Source organism: Ambystoma mexicanum, chromosome 10 (genome assembly GCF_040938575.1).
Source record: "Ambystoma mexicanum isolate Mex_15411 chromosome 10, UKY_AmexF1_1, whole genome shotgun sequence".
In the NCBI taxonomy this organism is placed as follows: domain Eukaryota; kingdom Metazoa; phylum Chordata; class Amphibia; order Caudata; family Ambystomatidae; genus Ambystoma; species Ambystoma mexicanum.
The window spans coordinates 183439270-183464082 of record NC_090932.1 but is presented as its reverse complement, the minus strand read 5'-3'; the positions used below and the strand labels follow the sequence as shown (position 1 = coordinate 183464082).

The window sequence follows — 24813 nt, the reverse complement described above, 5'->3', positions numbered from 1 at the left end:
TGTAGGGGGGGGGGGGCCCATCCTCGCTCAAAATATTCACATGCCATCGATGGCATTTCACATCTCAAGACGTCACCCCCAGGTAGCTTCCAGTTATTGCAGCATGTAATATGGCTACATGGCAAGGGAAGACTAGTGTCTCTAATATACCGCAGCATAATTAATACCGGCAAACCAATGACTGTATCCTATCCTCCTCACGCAGGAAACCGTGCACAGATCTGCAAACCGAGATACTGGGAGGGCTGTGGGAGTGCATTTGCAGAAAGACCAAAAGCTCTCTTTTAATGCCGGATTTAAACTATTACACTTTAGATACAGTCATGAGATGTCCTACTCTTCATCGCCTTTGCACAGATGCTACTCCTAAAGTAGCAGCGAGCAAGCAGACGTATGCATTTAGCCTCGTCCTGTAGAGGCACTCAAAGGTTCTGGTGAGGGGGTTTCGAGACCATTGGCGGGATAATTGGAATACAATTGAATCCGGATCCAAGCCTGTTGATGGGACTACTGGGTTATACCAAGGACATTCCAGCTACTGTACCCAGGTTGACGGGGTTTTTGCTAGCAAAAGCTAAAAGATGTGCTCAAAAGCATGGGGAAGGGCCCGGCAGCTAAGGTGCAAACCTGGCTTACAGACATCACGTTTTGCTTTGACACAAAGGATCTGCACAGAAAAATCGGTAATGGCCCAAAATGTCGCCCTCACAATTAGGACTGCCGAAAATGCTGACTCTTTATTTTTTAGACCCCCTTACACCATATATATATATATGTGGGGGGGGTATGTGATATAATGGTAATATGGAGGGTGCAGGGGTCTCCCCGTCATATGTATGTAGTGTAAGAGGGGTTTAAAAAAAAGAACAATGCATTTTCGGTCGTCGTAATGAAAGTGGTCGCAATAATCATATAGATCCCAGAAAATCTGTACCAGCTGCCTGCAGAGCAGAAGATATCTGGGTGCAATACATGAACTATTTGGTCAATAGGAGCAACCGCGATAATGCTTCTCGGAGGTCAGGAAGCCTGTGATAATGGTTGAGCGCCCTGGACTCGGTTTATCTCAATTGATAGCCAAGGCGGCTACTAAGTTGTCCAATGCAGACGGGGTATGATGGAAATTGTGAAGACAAGACTGTTTGGCAATCTAGACGTGAAACGCTAGTTGCCATGTTCCTAGTGTGCGCCGCTGGGTGCTCTCTACGTTACATAATGTTCAGATGATATAAAATGCTAAATAAAGTGTTCTTTTTTTTAAAAAAAATTACACCAAATACAGAAGTATGTAATGTCTTGTATTACAGCTGGTACTTTGTCATTAGAATACATTAAGATTGAACAATAATTTTGAACTTGCACCAAATAAATGTATGATTAGATGTAATCGGACGTTGTTTGCTGTAAGAAATCTAATCTCTGTAATGTGATGGCCCTGATAAACAACAATAGTCGATTTGTGTTTCCTGCCACAAAGTGCTTCATCAGGACTCGAGAGCAATAAGGTCTGTGTTTCGCAGACGTTAGTCCCGTATGCTCGTGTCTCAATGACGACTGTTGCCATTGCAATACGGCATAAGGCACTAACCTTTGTGAGGCGCCAATCTATATATCCCTGTGCTGTTTTTGTTCCATAACAAGGCCGAAATCGGGACTAGCAGACTTCAGGGATATGTCTGAACGCAATTCAGATGTTGGTGCTCACGCTTGATATGGAAGTTTTTCATGATATGGAAGTTTCTTGGGAGCCCAGTGATGGAGCACTAGTTTGGGGTTGGGATTGAGTGTTTTTATTAGAATATGGTTAATGTTGAGTGTTTCACTGCTTTTGGGACAGCTCCTGCTTGCATATGATAAGGAGTGCCCCAACAGGTTTATACATGATCTTATATATAATTCATTGAAAAGGGATCAGTGATTTTGTGGCGCCACAAGTGTTAAGGAGTGAGGGGAGAAAAACAGACCATTGGATCCTTGTAACATGCCGGTCAAGGAAGTGCCAGGGGAAGGAGGCAGTGAGAGGGGACACGCAGAAACCCAACATATGCAGGCGGAGACACACAGGAATCCAGCATATGCCACAGACGACAGAGCTTCAGTAAGTGCTATGGCAGCCAGACACAACAGGGTGTCAGAAGTCACCAAGTGCACTGACAAGGACCCCCAGCGGTACTGGGTACCCCAAGAAAGACAGTACAGAGATGGTCCGATTACGGCCCAGAGTACAATAGACAACCACCAGCACCAGGTCTTAGGCCCTGGACAGGAAAAGCAAGCCATTAGCAACAAGCAACGATTAGATTGGGCGCCTGAGTGAATCTGAGGGCGGCAAAGATTGTGCGGCCAGGATGAATGAAGGCCATGGCCTAAGAGTCCAAGTAATCCCTCAAGATCTTATTTGCTTGGAATGGCAAACATCAAGGGACCTGGAAAAAAAGAGGATCTTAAGTGCCTGGCCAGTCAATGTATAGTCACCTTATGTTGGCGATAGCTAGGGCCCACACCCTCATAGGCCCAGTGGAGGAAGCAGAGGGTTTTACATGAGCTCTGGGCCTCAATTGATAGCCAGTGCAGGGATTTCAAGTCAAGGCTGATATGAACACTGCCTGTAAGACACAGAATGAGTCTGGCCACCTTATTTGGCATCACCTGCATTTGGTGAAGGGTGGACTTGGTGAGGCGGAGGTAGAGGCTATTACAATAGTTGCTCGGACTGCTTGTGGTGTGGTTCTTGTGCAGGGATCTTTGGAGTGCTTCCCTGGCCTCAGACCTTTTCGGAGTGAGGCACACCAGTTACACCAGTAAGAGTTAGGAGTAAACTGTAAACTAGGCCAAGCGCCACAAGTAAAGGTAACTGCACCCACATGCACAGCATCCAGGAGTAAGAGTGACACCAGCACGTTACGCAAAGATAAGAGTGCCCAAGTTCACAGCATCAAGGACTAAGAGCGACGCTGACCCCAACACAGTTCCCAAATGTAAGAGGGACCACGTGCACAGCATCCAGGAGTAAGTGTGTCCTCAGCAAGTTATACAAAAGGTAAGAGTGCTCACGTTCAGAGCATCACGGAGTAAGAGTGACGCCGACCCCAACAAGTTATCCAAAGGTAAGATTCCTAACGTGTACAGCACCCAAGAGTAAGAGCATTCCCAGCACATTACCCAAAGGTAAGAGCGGCCACATACACAGCACCCAGGAGTAAGAGCGGGCCAGCATGTTATCCAAAGGTAAGAGCGGCCACATGCACAGCACCCAGGAGTAAGAGCGGGCCCTAGCACATTACCCAAAGGTAAGAGCGCCCACATACACAGCACCCAGGAGTAAGAGATGCCGCAACATGTCACCCAAAAGTAAAGCCAAACCTTGCAGGAAGTTAAATGGCCCCACACATGTCTTCCAAAGGTATGATCGTCCCCAGGATCTACCCCAAAGGTAAGAGCACCTCCAAAAAGTCACGCGGGGTAAGCGAGCCTCGGGACATATAGAGTGCTAAGGGCCAGTGTATGGCTGTCGCGGGGGCCGCGTTACAGCGTACTTCCGGTGGAGCAGCGCGCTAGGAGGCCGCCTGTCTCCAGGACCGCGCTACAGCGTACTTCCGGCGGAGCAGCGTGCTAGGAGGCCGCCTGTCTCCAGGGCCGCACAACAGCGTACTTCCAGCGGAGCAGCGCGCTAGGAGGCCAGCTGTCCCCAGGGCCGCGCAACAGCGTACTTCCAGCGGAGCAGCGCGCTAGGAGGCCGGCTGTCCCCAGGGCCGCGCTACAGCGTACTTCTGGCAGAGCAGCGCGCCAGGAGGCCGCCTGTCTCCAGGGCCGTGCAACAGCGTACTTCCGGCGGAGCAGCGCGCTAGGAGACCGCCAGCGTATTTCCGGCGGAGCAGCGTGCCAGGAGGCCGCCTGTCTCCAGGGCCGCGCAACAGCGTACTTCCGGCGGAGCAGCACACCAGGAGGCCGCCTGTCCCCAGGGCCGCGTTACAGCATACTTCCGGCAGAGCAGCGTGCTAGGAGACTGCCAGAGTACTTCCGGCAGAGCAGCACGCTAGGAGGCCGGCTGTCCCCAGGGCCGCGCTACAGCATACTTCCGGCAGAGCAGCACGCTAGGAGGCCGGCTGTCCCCAGGGCCGCGCTACAGCATAGTTCCGGCCGAGAAGCCGCTAGGAGGCCGGCTGTCCCCAGGGCCACGCTACAGCGTACTTCCGGCAGAGCAGCGCGCTAGGAGGCCGGCTGTCCCCAGGGCCGCGCTACGGCGTACTTCCGGCGGAGCAGCGCACCAGGAGGCTGCCTGTCTCCAGGGCCGTGCAACAGCTACTTCCGGCGGAGCAGCGCGCTAGGAGACCGCCAGCGTACTTCCGGCGGAGCAGCGCGCCAGGAGGCCGCCTGTTTCCAGGGCCGCGCTACAGCGTACTTCCGGCAGAGCAGCGCGCTAGGAGGCCGGCTGTCCCCAGGGCCGCGCTACAGCATACTTCCGGCAGAGCAGCACGCTGGCCGGCTGTCTCCAGGGCCGGGCTGTGGCATTGTGATAGACAGATTAGTCCGCGTCAGGGCTGCCGAGAATACCACACACCCTGAGACGGCGGGGGCTGTAAAGAATTGATTACTTTATTGGGTCTTCGCGCTGGACTCATTATACTTCTCAATTGATCCTCGCGAAAGACATTTGGCAGAAGGATGTGTTGGAAAATGGTACTATTTATTCTTGCAGCATTTATTGCTTTCTTATCGCCGCTAATATTTTGCTGATGAGGGTAATTCCAGGGCTGGGTATGGCCTGTGGACAGCAGGCGCGGCCATTTCGTTGAAGGATGACGCAGACTTTTTCTACTTCCTAGCATGACTTGCCGTTTTTCCTACTCGCTGTGCTGATGCCTTGTGTTCTTTGCCTCATGTGTGATATGTGACACCGATAGACAGCTCTGCTCTGCCGGCCAGTGCCGTCTAGGAATCAAATTTAAAGGGGGGGATGGGGGACAGACAAAAAATAGGGGGCCGTCTATAAAAGGTCAATGTGTACGCTCTTCCAAATTGAAGGGAGGAGCTCTGTGGCTGGCCCGAATGTACAAGGCCTAGTGGGATCCTTCCCCCCCACCCCCCATTGCCTGATTGCACCTTGAGATACACGTGTATTGGTGCATAATACATGACCAATAAAAAAATAAAAAAAAATAGACGTGGGCAAAGTAGTCCAAAGTGGCCCGGGGAGGTAAACGGTGTGCATTTATACAGCAAGCAATTCTGTTGTTCATATGTATATATCTTGATTTTAACAATATTGTCTCATTCTATATCCATATTGAACATAAATATCGGTATATCTCCAAAACTCAATATATCGCCCAGCACACACAGCACCAGTTAAGTTCACTCCTGGTTTAGGGCCTTCATAGGAAATTTGTTCAGATGTTGCCTGTGGTCATTGGCTGACAATGGACAGCTGCCATTTTATGCACTTTGAAATGATACATTGCAGAGAAGACCCACTGCGATTAAATGATTTGCCCAGTATCACACATTTTGGTTAAATGGTGAAACGGGGATGTGGACAATTTAAGCAACCGAGCACATCTTCCCAGGTTTAGTTGATCTAGATATTTATTAAGGTTTTGCTTTGCATTTCGTGGGCTTAAATACTTCATTTATAGCAATGCCTTGGAAGCAAGCCACATTACATAATACACTATCCTTTCATAGTAAACTAGCTATACACTATTGTCATAAAATATGTTGAGCAATAAGAATATGACTTTAGCTTTACTCTCCCCATCCTGCATGCAAAGTCACAATAGCATCATGTAGATTAATGTGAACCTAACAACCCCCCCACTTGGGTTTTAAAGCCATAGCAATTTCACAAAGCATGCACCATTATGCACCTTTGTCACTTCTAATCAGTCCCTCCCAGTCCCATTTCTAAAGGGACAAAAGTCCCTGTTAATGCCCCCCGTTGAACCCCCCACCCATCGTTGCCTAATGGCTCACATTGAAATGCTCTGTTGACACAGAGCAACATGAGTGCCCCTCTGCTGCCCGGGGCATCTTGGGACATTGTCCTGGCAGTGGGACACCACTCCCATTCTGAAAGGGTAAGGTGTCCTGCTGCCAGGAATGGCTCAGCACACATTATCCCGCCAGCGGGACACCTGGCCCGCTGGTCGCCCTCATTGAGGTGCCCTACTGACAAGCAGAGGGGGGACAGGATCTCAGAGGAGGGGCCCGGGGCACCACTGACCCCACCGCTGCTGGGGCCCTGCCTATGACCTGACAGAAGCCAGCGAGGCCACCGAGAGCCTTAGTACGTGAAGTAAAGTGGCCCAGACCTTCTTGTTGTAAGATATAGAGGACACAGGATCAGGGGAGCATCAGGAGGAGGAGAGGGGGCCACTAGAAAAGTCCTGCTACTTTCCCCCCGAAATGCACCTTGGAAAATGAATGCTAAACTGACACACAGTCGTTCTTATCCCCCATGTGGTGACTTGACTCCGTACCCTCTCCCTGCAACATCGAACAAGATTGGGACATGCACTGTGTGCTTCTGCTCTGCATCTTGCTCTGCCCCTTATTTTGCCTGCATTGCAGTCAGCGGCCTGGAGTGGGACACAGAGCGTGCTCCTGTATATACCCCCCATTGTTTAAGGAGGGTGTACAGCAGGAGCATATGGCCACACTGCTGTCCCGGGCGGCATAGCCAGAACAAAAGTCATGCCACAGTAAGAAAGGGCTAGACTGGCTGCCCCAGTCCTGTCTGAAGATGTTTGGGGGCCCATTCCATCTTGATGGTTGGGGCCCCCTGCTTAGAGCGAAAACAGTCTGAGGCACCCGCGGGGTGTATACATTACAATGGCGACAAAGATAAGGTTAATAGCTGTTGATTATCATGAGACAGCTAGTCAGCATGGAGTTTAAACACTAAATTCCCACTGAAGAGCTAAACCCTTATTTGTCAGCACATGGCTGATGTGGACGAACCAGTGTTAGAAGGCAATGGGGTGAAAACCCTTCTCTGTATCCTGTGGGAAGAGAAAACACATATATGTCTGTGTTACAAGACTGGTGACTGACGACACGGTTGCAATTGCTAGAGGGCCTCACTGAGGCTCCAGGCTCCTTTCATTTGAAAAGGTCGAAAGGCCCTGACGCCGTCCTTGGGCTGCTCCCAAATGCAATCTAGCCAAGTAATAACACAAATCATACTTAGTTTTAAACCAAGTATGCTGTGTGTTATTACTTGGCTAGACTGGCATTTGGAGGCAGCCAGTCTAGCCCTTTCTTACTGTGGCATGACTTTTCTTATGGGCATGCATGATAAACCAACGGTTTATCATAGATGCCCAGAAAAAATACGTCACCAAACCGTGCTCTTGTGTGCCCTTCCAGCTCCAGTCATGAGTGCATTCACTAGTCTGACTTCAGAAGGAAGTCAGATAATTTCTTTCTGACCCCAGAAAGAAAGGATCTGACTTCTTTCTGAAGTCGGCCCAGTGAATGCGCTCAGGACTGGAGCTGGAGCGGCACACAGGAGCACTGTCTGGTGTCCGTGTCCCGCACCACTCCAGGCTGCAGCTGCTGCAGTGGCTCAGAGCGGGGTTTGACATGGACCACTGTTTGCTGTGTGGTGTGCTCCTGCTCTACGCCGTACTTGTCTTGGCAGCGGGACACCTCCCACTGCCAGGACATTTGGGTTGGCAGCTCGGCACAATGATTCATTGTCCTCCTGGCAATGGGACATCTTTCCTGTTCAGTACCCTCAAATCATTTTGCATAAAAACAAAGAGCATTTTGGGAACAAAAGAATGCCCACAGTTGGATATTTAAAATAAGTCGGTGCTAGCGATTCAGCAACAAACCCTTTGAGTGAGTAATTGAAGTTAGGCTCTGCGATTTTCATTGGTCACAATACTCGCCATAACAAAAAAATGTGTGTGATTAGTAAGTCATATATACCCAATTTGGACAGTTTCTGAACAGGGCGTGAGGCTTTGGCTCTTTCTATACTGTGCACATTTTCAGTCTCCCACTGCTCATGGTGAAAATGCAGGTACGTTTCCTGGGCTAGCCCTGGCTCTCGGGACAGAGCAGAGCTCCAACAAAAGAAACTTTGCAGGAGCTCCACCCCGTTCCATCTTGTTCTGGCGCATTTCCTACCCTGAGGATGGTTGAGCACTGGCCCTCCTTCCAGGTGTATGACCTGTTAATCTCAGCCTGGTCACTGTGATAATCATGACGTAAGATGTCACCAAGCCTGGCGACCCTATATTGACACGACAGGCTGTTTAAGGACCAGCCACAAGACTGATAGATGGTTTGCCCTTCCACCGAGCTTCCCTGAATGTGTGCCACCATCTTGGTTGAAGGTGAAAGTAGATGTTATCTTCACATGGAGATTTTCCCCAAAATCATCTTCTCTAAATTAGTAAACGCTGGTTGCTGCCATTTTAATCCCAATCCAAGGTGGTCTCTTTGCTGCTTATGTGTGTCTTGTTTACGGCTTTGGTTTCTTTGTGAGCCGATGCAATATTTTGTTGTATATTCCCATGAGAGGACCAGCCTATATTGGGGGCCCTCCAAAAAAGCTTGAGAAGCATCAAGCCCTTCAGAAAGGCACCGCACAGCGGCTCCACCGCTTGTTTCCAAAGCTTACCTCCGCTTGTGATACACGGGCCCTTCAGACAGGCAGCCCCCCATCGTTGCTTTCCTTATCTCTTGTGTGTGATGGGTTGTGCTCTTTACACAGTCATCGCACTGTGATCCTCAAGGTTAATCTGCAGTAGGCCCCCTCAATCACAAAGGGCCAGATGAATTCTGGAGTTGCGTCATTGTTAATTCACCTGTCTGCTGGTGCCACTCCTGCTGGGCTGGGTAACGTTTGCACTTGCTCACATTTACAAGTGCTATATTATTTCAGAGGGCGGATGGCCACTACGGCGCCACGCAGTCTCGAGGCCTTCCGCATTGGCCCTGAGCCCTCTCTGTAGACCGATATGAGAATCGATTGCACTTCTGTTCCTATAGATGGGTAGGGCTTGCGGGGGCAAAGATTGGCCCACAGCCAGAGGTTATGTACAACCACATAAATATCACCAGGGAAGGGATAATTGCTGTTTCACCTTTGCATGAGGGTGAGGCCATGATTCATACTTTCCAGTGCAGATGATCTGCAGCTGAGTGCAGCCTCACCTTGAGAATGTGAAAGTGACTTCATTGTGCACACATGTCAAGATAATGTTGTGCTCTAGCACCTTGAAGTGTCTTTTGTGCTAGATAGAATTGGACCAAGTAAATGGACAGACTCAAAGAGAATGGCAAACTACGACTATATTCTCATTTGATAAAGCAGGGAGAACTGACAGGCATCGTACTGATGCATGCACACTCACACTAGCTTGATTTCACAGAGGTCTTATACCCCAATATGCATCACCTATGATGTCCTTCTACGTGGCAAATCATAAAACCTATTAAGGGACGGGCTTGGTTTAAGGGGACATATCTACATATAGAATACATATGGGTTTGTACTTATCTTTAGCACATGCATTGAACTACCTCTAAATACGTAAAGTACTTATTATAGTGGCCAAATGGCAGTGGATTGCTCTGTGCAACATTGTATGTTAGGTTGCTTCTTAGAACCATTGATTGGTTGGCATCTTATCCCAACTTTGGACTTCCGGCTCTTTAGCAGCACGTACGCAAAACGAAACTCCGGTGTTTCAATCCTGTTATACTACTCCCTGTGTTCCCAATTAGACCATCATCTCTCATTGGTCAGCCATAAACCGAAGTCTTCTGCCTGTAGTGGACCTTGTAGCTGCTCAATGTCCTGGAACATTCAAGGAAGTGTGAGCACACCACTATCTTTGTGTGAGGCTCGAATGAATAGCCCCTGTCTTTGACATCTGAGTCACATGTGAAGAGACCACAAATTTGTTAATTTCAGCCTCTTATTTACTGCTATTTAATTCAATTATGCAGGGTGCTGTTGCTCCCCTTGGCCTCTAGAGACTTGCTCACTCTACCTTGCATAGACCTCATACACTTTTAATTGTCCAATACATTAGCCATTGCAGGTGTTTTCTTCTTTAATCTAAGAGGAATGTCTCCTTCGTTCATAGCTTATCCCGGTTAACGCCCCTAGCACCTTGCAATTATTCCTTAAAATAGCATCCTTGGTCATAGGCCAACATAGCCTTCCTCTTGTTCTGCACACAGCCTTCCAGCCTTTCCTGATTCTGCAACATTGATCTGTTTCAGAGGTACTGCATGATTTGACAAACCTAGTTTTTTAATGGCACTGGCAGGTGGTTCTTAACCATTGGTTGTAGCCGTGAGTTACTTGGTTGTTGGATATTTGAAATAATGGAGCAAAACTCATGACTTGTTGTCATCAGTGAATGTTTTTAATGTTGTAACACACATAGATCACAAGCCTAGCAGAACATACTAGGTGCAGGTGAAAAGGGAAGCCAATTCGCCTAACTACTTTGCTATCCAGCATTCTGCCCAGAAGTACTGGGAGGTATCCACCAGGCGCTACAATCCTATACAGTATCACCCACCATGTTCCTGCCTTGATAAAGACTACGGTCGAAACGCGCATTAACTTCCCTTTTCACCTGCACCTAGCATGTTCTGCTAGGCTTGTGATCTATGTGTGTTAGAACATTAAAAACCTTCACTGATGACAACAAGTCAGGTGTTTTGCTCCATTATTTCAAATATCCAACTACCAAGTAACTCACCGTCACCGCCATTAAAAGAAACTAGGTTTGTCAAATCATCCAGTAACTAACTCATTGGGAACTTTGGAGTTTTAGTTCCCAGACAAACCATGTGCCAGGACGCAGGTTATATTACGGCAACTAACTAATCTTCTCAGCGCAGGGGCCTGCTATCCTTCAAACTCCAACCAACTGAACCTGTTTCAGCAGTAGCCTGGTTGAATTCAACGTGAGCCAGGGTCCATTTTCCTATCACGGCCGTTCTTTCCATGTTATATATTCCTTTATAGCAAGCCTCTATATGTTTCCTTTCTATCTTGTGTTACTGCATATTTACAGTTATTGACCAGTAAGTTACTTCCTCTTCTTTGTACTCCCAATTACTTTAGTCTTAAGTGCATGTTTCTCTTGGTGCTTTAGTTACATTGTTACTCTTAAGTATTTTCATATCTTTTCAGTATAGGTTCATATATCTTTTTCATGACATCACTCTGCCCATGTCGGATTTCATTTTGATGTTCCATGATGTCCAAAGGTACGTGCTGGCATCCTTCCACACTTTCAGTGCAAGGGTACATTGTGTATGGCTATCTGAGTGCATACCGTCTCTCATACACTTGATGCGGTATAGGAACAATACATGGGATCCCATTTACTGCTCTTCTACTATTCCAATATGACGAAGGGGAGGGGGTGGTAACTAGTGTGAAAGCATCCACCTGCCCCTCTACATTCCCCTCGCTGGTCAAATATTCGACCACATTCTCTTCTTCCATTATCTTCATCATTAGTCTTCATTTTATCTTCATACTGTTTCTCATTGTCCTTTATCATTTCTTCATGCAATAATTTCTTAGGGATCCAAATCTTTGTCACCCCCTCAGGTGACCTGCAATCTTTATATGTTCATCCACATTCTAGGTCATGTGACATCTCTCTCCAGATAGCTGACAGAATATTCAACGTCCCACATATTTTCTATGATCCTTGGGGTATTAGAACCTAGTCTATGGAGGTGCAAAGATGCTTTTCTTTATATTCCCATGGGTAGTTTCCTCATTTTGCATCTGCTCACTAGTTCCAGAGTCCATATCAATCATGATCTTCATCCCGATAGCTTTCCTGGCTGTCTTCTGGCCCTGTCCCAAGATGATCCTTATGAGACAAAATCCTAGCAATACCAACACTAGTATTGCCCCCAAGTATTTTGAAAGCATTTGGCAGCCAGGTTGGAATCCATGACAACAAAGATGAAAACCAATCGTCCCCTGCTGTCTCATCAGCTTCATCCTCCATTTACGTATGCAGGGTCATCAGCATAGTAATTCATTTCTTTCATCATGAGATGGTATAAATGTACAACAATAAGGCCTGATCTTGGTGCACACGCCTCCTTCCATTGCTGTAATCAGGTCTAGGACATACCTGTTCTGGAGAGTCATCACCCTGATGGCTCTCAATTCTTCTCAGATACCATACATCATTTTATTGTTGCATTAATCGTTTGGAGTAGCTCCCATCTTGTAATCTGCAGCCACTTAGCGTTTACTGCAGCTTGAATTATCATTGCCGTCTTGCTGAACAGTTTATGCTCATCTGGAATATTGTCGTAGGGCTCCATTGAGTTTGCTGAAAATAATTTTCTCTTTTCAGTCGGCGGAGTTCAGTGATCTCTTTTTCCTCTGGTGTTCATTCATTTTTGGAAATTCATCAATATGGAGGTCACTTTAGGGAATCGCCAATGCTGGAACATGTATCATCGCTATAGAGCATACTCCTCCCCAATTCTTAGGCAACTGCATGTAAGCTCTGGATGAACAGGCCCAATATTGATCCATTAACACTGCAGTTCCTCCATTAATTGCTGGCACTTCAATTACCTGTCCACATCCTTTGTTTTTTCTCACCAGGATCAGACCATTATTCTTGAAGCATGTTGTTGCATTCCTCAATGGTATTATGGATATTGGTCCTGCTTCGTTGTCGACCCATGTAAGTAACTTCGAGTAATTAGCCCATGATCCTAGGCATTTGTCATTTAATATCTGCACTATGCTTGCCGATTCTTTCTTCAAGAAGTGCAAACCAATAGTCCTTCTTCCCATCCGGTACTAGTCAAAACAGGTCCTTATATCAACAGCTGAGATCTATCTCTGCATCTTGCCCCTTCTGGTTTTTCAGTTAGGTCCGAGTAATTCAGCTTCTTCATCTGGACAACCTTCCTTCGTTGTCCAATCTGTGATGGATACATATGTTTCTTGTTTGCCCACCCTAGTCCATTTTCCATCCTTCTCGTTTTCACATAGGTAACTTCATATGGCAATGCTATTTTTGATCGCCATCGTAACATAGCCCATATTCCTTCAAATTGTCCTCTGTTTGTGCATGCTTCTAGATGACTGAGGCATTTTGCATCATGTGTAGACAACGTTCTTGCCGCATTCATGACATACAGTATTAGGGAACAAACATAACCGCTTCTGTCTGACGTTGTTTCTCCTACCTCTTTCATATCCTGATACCATAGATAATTCTTTAAATTAACTGAATTTTCAAGATACGTTTTTTATATCTTCATGGTTCTCCTCAACATCCCTTTTAAATTGAAATACACCCCTAGTTATATTGTAAAGAAGGCTCTCTGTACCTGTAGTGGGGATAATAATAGGTGTTCCATTGACACCCTCCATATCTGCAATCAATTTTTATAACATGTTGAAATGCCATAATAATGAGAGAAACACAAATCATAATACCAAATGATATCACCATCAGTATTCCATGAAAACCTACTGACTTGCTAGATGGCAGTGAATCTCTGACATTTTCAAGCTTCTCCATTTTGTGTTTACTTTAATGTGCACATTTATTATCTCCCTTTGAGTCACTTTTATATCAAAAATTGGCATATAATTGCAATTATCACTCTCCAAATAATACAATAATTCTTGGGATCTTTGAAAACGTAATGGCGTTTATTCCTCTTTGGATCAGAGCTGGATAAGACGGTAATGTGTAAAAACAAATAGCATACAAGAGTGTGTGTATTGCCACTATGGTAGGGAGCATATACGAGAATCGATACTCTTTCTTTTCTTCAAACTCCAGATTATTTTATCCTGTCTTAAAAATGACCAAGATGGTTGCAAGTCTAGTTTCCCATTATTGAATTTTGGGAAAACGTTAATCCCTAATCTAAAGGACTGATGTGCTTCTCTATATCTTTGCTCCTGACCATTGAACGGGTCTGCATGCGTGGAACTACTTCTCTTGCTTCAATTTGGGCAGTTGCAGGAGCGGTCAGTGTTTCACCTTTATATGATTTGATGTTGTGTAGATGCAGCCACACTCTCTGTTCCCTTAGTTTCACGGTGGTGGGGCTAACTTCTTCCACTTTGTGTGGGCCCTCAAAGCGAGGCGTACTCCCAAGTGCATACAAATTCGCACACCAGCACCTGTTCATCTGGATACAAACTTGGGGGCTTTAGCAAGTCTTCTGTTTCAAGAGGTTGATTGTTTTTGTTGCTTCTTTTTAACCCCTCCTTTCTGTTTTTGATCTTTTGAGACATGAAAGAAATACTTGCAATCATTGTTGTTAGGTAATCATGCATCTCATCACCTAATGCCTTCGCTACACTGTTGGCATCGGTTTTCACCCTAGTTGGAGGAGCACGTGGGGTTCTCATACATCGTCCAGCCACCAACACATGTGGAGTTAGATGGTGATCTGAGCCAGGTGGATTTCTCAAGGCATACAAGGCAGGGGGCAGGCAATGTAGCCATCCCTTCTGTAAGGTTATTTTGAGCTTTGCTATTCTTTCCTTTAATAATCCATTTAATCTCTCACAGGTTCCATTCACCTGTGGGTGATAAGTGGAAGAAAACATGTTTCATACCTAATAGGAGAAATATCTGTTCAAACATCTCATTTAGAAAATACAGTCCATTGTCAGACCACAAAACCCTGCACACCTTCCACCTGGGGAACACTTTCTCGTAAAAGGAACTTGGCGGCACATGATGCATAGGGATTGCGTGCATGGACCTGCCTCGATCCATCTACAAAAGGGACATACTATGTCCAGCATATATCTGTAGCCGTTGCACATTTGTAACATATCCACATAAACTATTTGTAGATGCTGAAATGGGCCATTGGATCTGGGAATTGCTTCTCTTACGGTTCGCAAAGCGTGCCCTGGATACATTTCTGGTACACAATGCAATTTACAATTAACTGTGCCATGTGTTTTAACAGATTGGGTGAGAACTACTGTTCTGCAATTGTAGCAGCAAGACTCTCTCAAGTCGTGTGTGCTGGGTAGTGAAGCTGCTGCAGCGCTACTCTCAATAATGCTAGAGGCATAACTGGCTTTCAAGTGCTGTCCTGTCTCCAAATTGCCTCAGTGGGGGATACAGAACACCCCCCCCCTTTCTCCATAAATCCTGTTATTCTTATGGGGCTCGACCTTGTATCTCAATTAAATGAACAATAGACAGCACGTTAAAGCCCTCCTTTACCAACATGCATCATCCTGTCATTTGTTTACCATTTATTCCTTCAAGACTAGATAGGCGTGGATAATAGGCTGCTTTTCTGGCCTCCAAATCTGTGGCTTTGTTTCCTCTGGAAATTAAATCTGTTCTTTTGGAATGTGCTGGGAATTTTACGACTGCTAGTGTCAATGGAAGAATTAATGCTTCTATAAGCCTATCCAATATGGCTGTATAAGCCTATCCAATATGGCTGCATGTAGCACTGGAGTGCCGTCTTCATGGAGGAAGCTCTCCTCTTTCAGCGTGACAAACCTGCTCTGTCATGAGCTTTGACACTCTCCTCCCTGATGGCTACAAGATCCTCTCCCCACCCAGATCCACCCTGTCCGGAGGAGGTGTAGCCCTGATCTTCCCTGAGTGGATTGCTGCCTCGATCCTTCCCATGCAGACCTACTCCTCTTTCGAAAATGCCTTGTCTGCAGGCTCTCTCTCCTGGCCACTCTCTTACTGTGGCTACTATCTATCGGCCCCCTGGTCAGATCACCTCTTTCCTCTCTGAGTGGGCAGACCTCTCCTCCTCCCTCCTGGCCTCAACCACTCAACTCCTCCTTCTTGGTGACTTTAATATCCATCTAGATTCACCCTGTTCCTGGTTTGTACTCTTTCATGACCTCTGCGATTTCCCCCTCCCTTTCGATCCTCCCCTCTGGCCTGACTCACTCTGCAGGGCACATGCTTGATGCTTTGATCTCCTCTGACCTCCCCCTTTCCAGCCCTGGAGCGATCACTCCCTCCTCTCCTCCCATCTCACCCTCTCTACCCCCCAGGCCAAGCCAAACCCAACACTGCCACCTACCTTCTTGGACATCTGGCTCTTGAAGCATGTGTCAGTTGAGGCTTTCGCCGCCATCTTCTCTCCCCCCCTCCTCTTCCAGCTGACTCACATTTTGACACAGCCCTTTCCATGCTCTACTTTTCTATCTCTGATACCCTTGATGCTCTTGCCCCTGTTATGATCCGTTTGAAGCCCAAAGCTAAGTGCAATTCTTGGTACAACTGTGACCTAGCTACCCTTAAACATAAGTGCAGGGTGGCTGAGAGGAAATGGAGGGCTTCCTGTTCATCCTCTGACGAACTGACCTGCTGCCTGCTCCAAAGGCAATACCGACTCTCTGTCCACGCTAAGAAGCGAGCCCACATCCAAGCCCTGTACCTCTTGTCTCCCTTACTCCTGATAGCCAATTCTTCCAGGTGCATATCATCCAGCTGTTCCCTCTTCCACCTTCTTCAGCCCTCTGGGCATAGCAATCTTCACTCTCCCCATGTCATGGTGACTCCAGCAGCCTTTTTTTTGGTATCTCTGGGTGACTCCTGCACCCCTGCCCAGAATCTATGGGTGACTCCTCTATCCCTTCCTCAATATCTTCCGGTGACTCCTTCACCCCTTCTCAATATGTCTTGGTAACCCTACACTCCTTTCTCATTATCTTTGGGTGGCTCCTACCTCCCCCCGCCCCCGGGTGTCGCTTTGGGTGATTCATGCATCCTTTTCTCAATATCTCTGGGTGACTCCTGTGCCATCCCTTAAGTATCTCTTGATGACCGCTGCACCCCTACCTCAATGTCTCTTGGCGACTCATGCACCTCCTCCTCGTTATCTCTAGGTGACCTTTGCACCCCATCCCAATATCTCTCGATGACCCCCTGTATCCTCTCCTTCGTATCTTCGGGTGACACCTGCACCCCTTCCTCAGTATACCTTTCTCTGTTTTTCGGGGAGATTCCTGCACCGCCTCCGCAATATCTCTGGATGGTTCCTGCACCCCCCCTCTCTAATATCTTGTGCCCACACATCTCCAGCCCCATCTTGATTTTTGGCCTTTAGTCTCTTTCAATCTTCAAATTCTTCTCTCCAACCATTTCTCTACCTTTTCCAGGGACTCTTTCCCTAGCAACACCACTGCCAGACTGAGCGGCTGAACCTATATACCGTGGTCTCTGTTCCTGCATGTTGGGACTCTGGCAGGATGTCTGCACCTGTGATCCTGGGGTGAGCTGTGCCTTATTGGTTAATGTGGTCTGGGTCAGGTGGGCTGCACAGTGAGTGTCTGGGTCTTGCTTCTATTAGGCCCATCCACCAGCTTGCATTTTATTTTACACCTGGGCACCTTCTAGGTTTTGCCGCTGCTGCCGGTACCAAGCTGGAGCCCCCTGTACTGCCTGAGTATCGATTAGCCCAGAAGACCTTTGGATAGACTATAAAGCTCTCATTGTCTTTGACTAAGCAAAGATCTTGAACCACTGCGCCTCATACTATGCTGGAGAGAATATTATAAATCCTATGCTGCCTTTGCTGAGTGTCTTGAAAGGGTTTCCCTGTAAGGGAAACATTTGCAATTCCGTGCTAATGGTTTTGGGTCGGGATATTGATTGCATTTGCGCTCCTTATGGTTTTCTAACAGACCTAACTGGAATGCTCAAAGGAGGTTGGCTATGGTGGGATATGAGCTCTGTTGATGTAGGGGTGCAAGTTCTGCCTATGGAATGTGGGCATTGCTAATATCGGCATGAAAGCTCAGCTAATGAGGGGGTGTTAATGTTGCTGATGTGCGTTGTAAACCCTGGTTATATTTCTGGGTGAGCTCTGCCAATGCTGGTGTATGAGCTCTGCCTATGTTGGGGTGTGAGCAGTGCCACATTTAGTGCATGGGTACTGCCAATGTTAGGGTTTGAGTTCTGCTCTTTTAGGGTGTATGTTATGCTGATGTGGGTGTTTGAGCTCTGCTTACATTGCGGTCTGAACTGTGCTAGCGTTGCACTGTGAGCACTCCCTACGTTCATGTGAGATCTCTCCTAATGTTACGGTGAGATCTCTACCAATGGTAGGGCATGAGTAATGCTAATATTAGGGTGTGAACTTTGCTAATGTTGGGGTGTAAGACCTACTCTTTCCAGTCTTCATTCCTGCTTCCACTTTTGTGTTCTAGAGTCACCGATCAGCGCTTTCCTCTGGTTCCTTTCTTCCTCTTTGGAGATTTCAACTTCAGGCTGGACACTCAGAGCCTCATCCAGGTATGTGTAGACATCCAGAAGGGGAAGGGAGAGCAGGGAGGAAGCAAAGGATGGGCAGAGAGTAGGAAGTGGTGAGATGAGGCATGGATAGTAAAAAATAATGTTGGGAGAGGAGAAGCATGGAGAAGGGGAAGGCAGGAGATGAGAACCAAGTGGGGGAGGGCGTTGAGGGCAAAGAGGACATGGTGAGAAATAATAAACATGAAAAGTGAAACACGTGGGTATGAGTTAGATGATTGGGTAGAGTACAGAGAAGCAAGAAGACAGTTTGAGAATGACACAGAGAAGAGGTCACTGGTTTGTAATTGACTCTTCTTTCTTCGTTCAGACGCTCTGCTGCTGTGGAAAGTTACAGATGGTTACGAGTGACAGTGGCAGCGTGCTAGAGAAGATCATTTGTGAAGAAACTGACCAAGATCAGAAGGTAAACAGTCAGTAATAGCTTCTTTCTAATGTAACAAAGTCGTGTCTCAGCAAAGGGGGTGGTCTCTGGCCAGCCAAGGACGTGTATGTATTTTCAATGGCATGACGGGACAATTGAAGCTCTTCCTGAACTAACAAAGCTCTGTTGGGCCAATCAAATGATTGCTTGACCAGCAAAGGACCTGTCTGGATAAACAGCTCATTGTTCTCTCATTGTAGCTCTGTTGGTTCTTCAGAATCTATGTATATCCACAAAAAGCTGTGTCTTTCCAACGGAGTGTACGGCCAACAAAAGACAATGGGCCTCATTACGAGTCTGGCGGTAACCCTGCCGGTGCTACCGGTAGGTTGCCGCCAGACTTGTGAAATTTTACCAGCACCTAGATTGCCGGTGCCACTGGGACATTACAAGTCCCGTCGGAACGGCAAGCTAGGTGCCAGTAAATGTTGTTCCCCATTCCTGTGGAGTCCCATAGGACTCCATGGGAATGGGTTCACGGAAGCGCCGGCACCGTTTTTAACGGTGCTGACGCTTCCCTGAAGAGTCTGCCTACCTTGGCCGCTGCATCTGGCAGTGTCAGACCGGTTGGGTGTAGCGGCCCTGGCAGGCAAACTTGTAATTTGCCGGTCTGGAAACAAGGGTGCCATTGATCTTACTGGCTCCCTTGTTTCCGGACCGGCAAAGTCGTAATGAGTCCCAATGTCTTGCCAATATAAGTCTGGCTTGGTCAACGGAACACTTGTGTTACCAACGAGAGGCATGACTGGCCAATGTAATCTTTTCCAGCCAGTGCATATACTTGTGGCGCCATGGAAAGGATGTGTGTCTAAAAGAAATAACGTTGTTTGCCCAACCAAAGTAATTGCCTCGGCCAACTGACGTCTTATTTACTCAATGCAAGTCTTGCCTCATGAGTGGATACTGTTGCTAACTGACAAACGATTTCTGCCCAAAACACGATCATCACGGGATAACGGAAGTCCTGTCTGGTAAGTGGAATATTTAAGCTCACCTGACAAACCAAACACACGCCTGATAAAATGAAGCCGTGTCGGGCCTACAAAATTATTGGAAACGTTGTCAGGTCAACTGGAGCCTTTTCCAATCAATGATACTTCTGTCTAACCCATCACAAGACCCCCACCCTCGACTGCAACCAACAGCTCAAGTGCAGAAACGTCATCACCTGAGATATTGGAGATTGTAATTTATAACCAGCCTTGACTGTAGAAAGTCAGCACATCATCTATGACCATGGTTGTAGGCCTCTTCAGTCTTTGATTTATCACTGCAATCTGTATTTCACTAAGGAAACCAAGCCGACAACGTGTCTGGGGATGGTTGCGTTCCCGCGCAGCGGTAACACAACATAGCAGCTCATACTAGACTGTTACCATTGGTGGCAGGACCAAGACGGGTTTGCAGGTGGCTGGTCCTCTTCTGTAAATGCACAGTCATGCTAAAATAATTATGGTATGAAAAGTTACCCAGGGAACTGCCACTGATTAACTTAAAACATTCCATCCATCACTTTTTAGTTTTGGTTTAAAGTGCAGCTTCATTAACAAAGCGAGACAGTATGCTGCCCACACGTATGTGTTTGTGATGTCACTTCCTGTAATGCCAGACACAATGATGTCACCTCTCGCATCTAGCACACCCGCCCCCCCCCCACACCTGCAACTTCCAGCATGTCACACACAGACTTCCAGCAACTCTAAAACCATCCTCCTTGTCCGGGCAGAGCATGTTATTCACAGCCGGGGAAGTGCGCTCTGCTAAACAGGAATCAGGTGGCTAGAAGAGCAGTCGAGAATACACTGTTTGCCGCCTGCTCTTTGTAGCCACCCAAGGCCCTTCACCGGGTGGCGCCATCTTTTATTTATGTGGGGAGGTAACAGGGAGCCTCTCCCTGTTGCCTCTGCACCTCACCACCCCCAAAACAAAACATACCCTTTTCCCACCTCCTCCCTCCCTCCCTACCTACCTGATGGACCGGAGCATTATGCTGCAGTCTCTGTGCTCCTCCCACCTGCAGCTGCCACCATGAATATAGAAAAGTGACGTAGTCCCTTGTCCTATGGCGGCAGCCATCTTTCTTTCTTGGGAAATTGGTGTTGCGCAATATCTACAGTCAATCGCCCAGAAAAATAAATACACCATTTGTACCCCAGATGAACCCTGGTGTACGAATGGCTATCACACTCTTGTTGGGGGGTAGACATGGCCGGTAACGGCCCTTGGCGAGGCCCTTGATTCTATCCAGCCAAACTAAACTCGGGCTGGCGGGCCATTACCTACCATGTCCGCCCCCCGACGCGGGGGTGATTGCCATAGTAGTCACTTGTAGGATGCCTATACCCAGGGCTCCCTTCTGAATACATATACCCCAAGTGCCTCCACAGCAACTCCCTAGAAACATGCCTCCACCCAGAATAGGAATCTTTCCAGTCTACACTCATCAACACTTAAGGTTGTGCATCTTGTTTCTGTCACTCCTCCCAATAACCTCCCATCTCCTTCTCTTACAGGACTTAATGCCATGGGGCTGCCAAAATGGCTATCACGACCGTATATGTAAAAGTTGATATCTCAGATGTGGTGGGAGATCACATTGTTTGGTTTGTTTCATAAAAACAGCCAAAATATTTACGTCTGCTGTGCGCTCTTCTTCCACAGCAGCTCACCATCTGCTTATCCCACCAGCAGATGATGGCTCACTAGAATGATACAACTCACCACATGCGCTGAGAGCCTCGGACACACATGCGTCTCTGGCGGACACTTGCTAGACCGGCCAGCCCATGACTGGCAGTGTACCTTGAGCCTGGGTTGAGCACAGATACCTGTACAGCAGGCAGGCTGCATATTCTTGGAATGCGTCCAAAGTCTTACTCTTGTGTGCCAGGTCATCGATAACATCTTGTAAGATCAGCAGTCACAGTTTTTCACATTACGTTCATGGATCGAGTCAGCCGAAACTTCACAAATACTCCAAGCAGAGCCGTAAGTGTGATGACAGAACAGGTGGTGGGCCCTTGTAATCTGCAGTAGCGCAGTTCCACACATCAATGAGTGTGAGTGAATTGGAAGACGGGGATCTTTATGGCCTTTTATTGCCACGTACTGATATATGTTACGGGGAATTGACATGGGAAAACATGCGTAGTTTAGTTTATTGTTTGCTTGTTAGGCGCTTGTACAGCAAATACATTCTGTTTCAAAGGGCCCACAGGGCAACAGGGGGGACATGGGATTGCAGAACCATGAAAATATACAAAGAATATAATGGGGGAAGGGACGGCCGAACCCACTATGCCTTGTGAGTATTCAGAACGTGCAAGTGCAGCAAGAAGAGGGCAGTGGGGTAGGTGCTGTGGTGTCCGTGCTCGAGGGTGAGCCACATTTGAAGTGCAAGGTATGGTCAGTGCTGTGCAGCCAGGAGCCGTGTTGGGTGGAAAAGTGTGAGTCTCCAGTGCGGAGGGTGTGCAGAGGCAAGTGCTATAGGTAGACAGAAGCTGGGGAGATTGGGTGTGGACGGTCATGGACCCAGAGGATGCATAAGGGTCCAAGACACCAATCACAGCGACTGTGAGATTAGCAGAGGAGGGAAGGAGGAGGAAAAGAGGAAAGTTTTGAGGTGCTTTCAGAACTTAAGAAGGTCCTGCTCAAGACGCAGAGGGGGTTGGCGGTTGTTCCATAGGAAGGATCCAGCTGAGGCAATTGAATTACCTCCTGCTATCAGTTTAGCTAAACGCTTTACACACAGAGAGTTTGTGGCAGAGGAACGTAGAGGTCTAGAAGGAGGGTATGTTTGATAGGAGAGTTGCAGATAGCGGTCCCCAGCCCCAGACAGCCTTGTGGATGATGCAGAGGGATTTGAATTTGATCTGTGCAGCAACCGGGAGCCAGTGGAGACTTTTTAGGGCTTAATGTAAGTATTTCTCAGTGTTTTATTCTGGATTAGCTGAAATGATCTCAGAGCAGAAGAGGGTAGATTGGGGAGCAGGCTGTTGCAATAGTCAAGCCTAGAGAGAACCAGGGCTTGGGAGGTATTGAGCCTCTGAGGGGAAAGTGAGAAAAGGGAGAATTCCTTTGAGAAGGAAGAGCTGAAAGTGGGACTTTTTGGCAATGTCCTGAATGTGAGGGAGGAAGGAGAGAGAGGAGTCAAAGATGACTGCAAGATTTTTGACTTCAGAAGAAGGAGCAGGGGGGAGCACAAGGTGGGTGCACGGAGAGACGGGCAGAAAGAGGGAGCAGGGGTCCCAATCGGAAGGCTCTCTGTTTTGCTGCCATTGAGGCAGAGATAATTGGAAGGGCACCAGGCCTGGATGGCAGATAGGCAGTCAGGGATGAAGGAAGGTGTGAGTGGGTCAGCAGGAAGTCTGAAAAAGAGTTGAGTTTCGTCTGGAAGTTGGGGGAGAAGGGGGAGATGAGGAGTGTCAGCTGAACAAGGTAGATATTAAAGAGCCAGGGGGAGGAGGATAGATCCCTGGAGGACACCACAGGTGGAGAGGAGAAGATGCCCAAGATGACATGGGAAGAGCGGTCAGTTAGGAAAGAGGTCAGCCATTCCAGTGCCCTTTCCGAGATAAGAAGGGTATCATGGAGCCTTTGTAGGAGGATGGAATGGGTGACAGTGTCAAAGGCAGAGGAGTGTTCAAGTAGGATGAGTTCAGCTGGAGAGTTGGAGTCCGGGGATATAAGCAGTTCTTCGCTGGTGTTCAGAAGAGCAGTTTACGTGCCTCTGGATGCTCTGAATCCAGATTGATGATTGTGGAGACCACTGACAAGTTCAGTCTGCAAGTTGAGTTGGGGCAAGGCCAGATTCCAGCAGTTTCCGCAGGAAGGGGGTCATTGAAATACAGTTGGATGGACAGGAAGGGTCTGCTGAAGTGCTTGAGGGAGGAGGGGAAGGAACAAGCAGCCAAAGAGTCATCGCAGAAATCAGCGAGTGCAGGGCAAGAGAGACAATGTTTTTCTTGATGGTTCTGGACAAGCAGGGTGGAACATGTTTGGAAGAAGCCTTCATAGAGTGGACAACTCTGGTAACTTCTTCAGGTGTGACGGGGTGAAGGAGGAGAAGACAGAAGAAGGAGGGTGAGTGCCCAAGGGAGGCAAGAGTGTGAGGGGTGGGTTAGGCGGGTGAGTAATAAGGGAGTTCAGCATGGCCTGAGTTTTGGTGGCAAAGTGAGTGGCCAATGCGTTGCACAGGGCTTGGGAAGGATGAGGAGAGGAGGAGACTGCATGAGGATTGGCTAGCTCCCTGCCGCTTTTGAAAGGTTCAGCCGTGTTATCGGATACACCAGATACACGTGGCTGAATGTGGGCCCTTTTTTTGGCACGGATGGAGATCCTGTATTTCCTATGGAGCAGGCGGCAGACCAATTTTCCAGGGGGTGAACCTGAGGTTTGCCACTTCCGTTCCGCCGCTCTGCACTTTCTTTCCAGGTCTGCAAGTTCGGCGTCATACCAGGTGTTACATTTAGAAGGGGGTTTCAGGTGGATCCTCATGACTGGGGCAAGAATGTCCAGAGTATTTGTGATGGCTGAGTGAAGATTTCTGAGAGCAGAGTCAGGGGTAGAGTCTGAGGTAGGAGGTAAGGGGGGATGAAGGTAGAAGCAAAGGCAGCAGCTGACACTTGTTCCATCGGGCAGATGTTCGAGAGCGAAGTTGGCAGGGCTTTTAAGGGTGCTGTAGGAGGGACCCAGTTGGGAGGAGAGGGGAGAATGCTCTGACCAAGAGAGAGGGTTGACCAGAGGGGGAGCGAGGGAGAGGTCCGAGTGGATGATGGCATCCAGTATGTTTCCAGCCCGAGTGGGTTGGACCGGAGGGGAGAATGGAGAGGGAAAGAGTGGCGCAGCGTTCAATGAAAAGAGTGGATGCTGAGGCAGGGGAGCCCAATTGGCTGTTGAAGTCACCCAAAAGGAGGAGGTTGGAGGTGGTTGACAGTAAGGAGGAGCAGAAGTCAGCCCATTCAGAGAGGACCAGGGTGGTAGCGCCTGGAGGCCGGTAGATGGTAGCAATGGTCAGAGTGGAGGAGGGGGAGATGGCCAACTTGCAAACCAGGCTCTCCAAGGAAGAATAGCGTTGGGTGGATACGATGG

At 47.9% G+C, this 24813-nt stretch overlaps 1 protein-coding gene across 4 annotated transcripts in view; it reads left to right on the top strand.

Moving 5' to 3' along the window:
* The window catches only part of LOC138491262 (inositol polyphosphate-5-phosphatase A-like), a 705879-nt gene that overhangs the window by 492930 nt on the left and 188136 nt on the right, over positions 1–24813 (top strand). For all 4 annotated transcript variants that reach the window (XM_069617676.1, XM_069617677.1, XM_069617675.1 and 1 more), the window contains 2 exons: positions 18197–18281; positions 18610–18705. In XM_069617676.1, coding sequence (XP_069473777.1) covers positions 18197–18281; positions 18610–18705 — 181 coding nt within the window. The remainder of the gene's footprint in view (positions 1–18196; positions 18282–18609; positions 18706–24813) is intronic.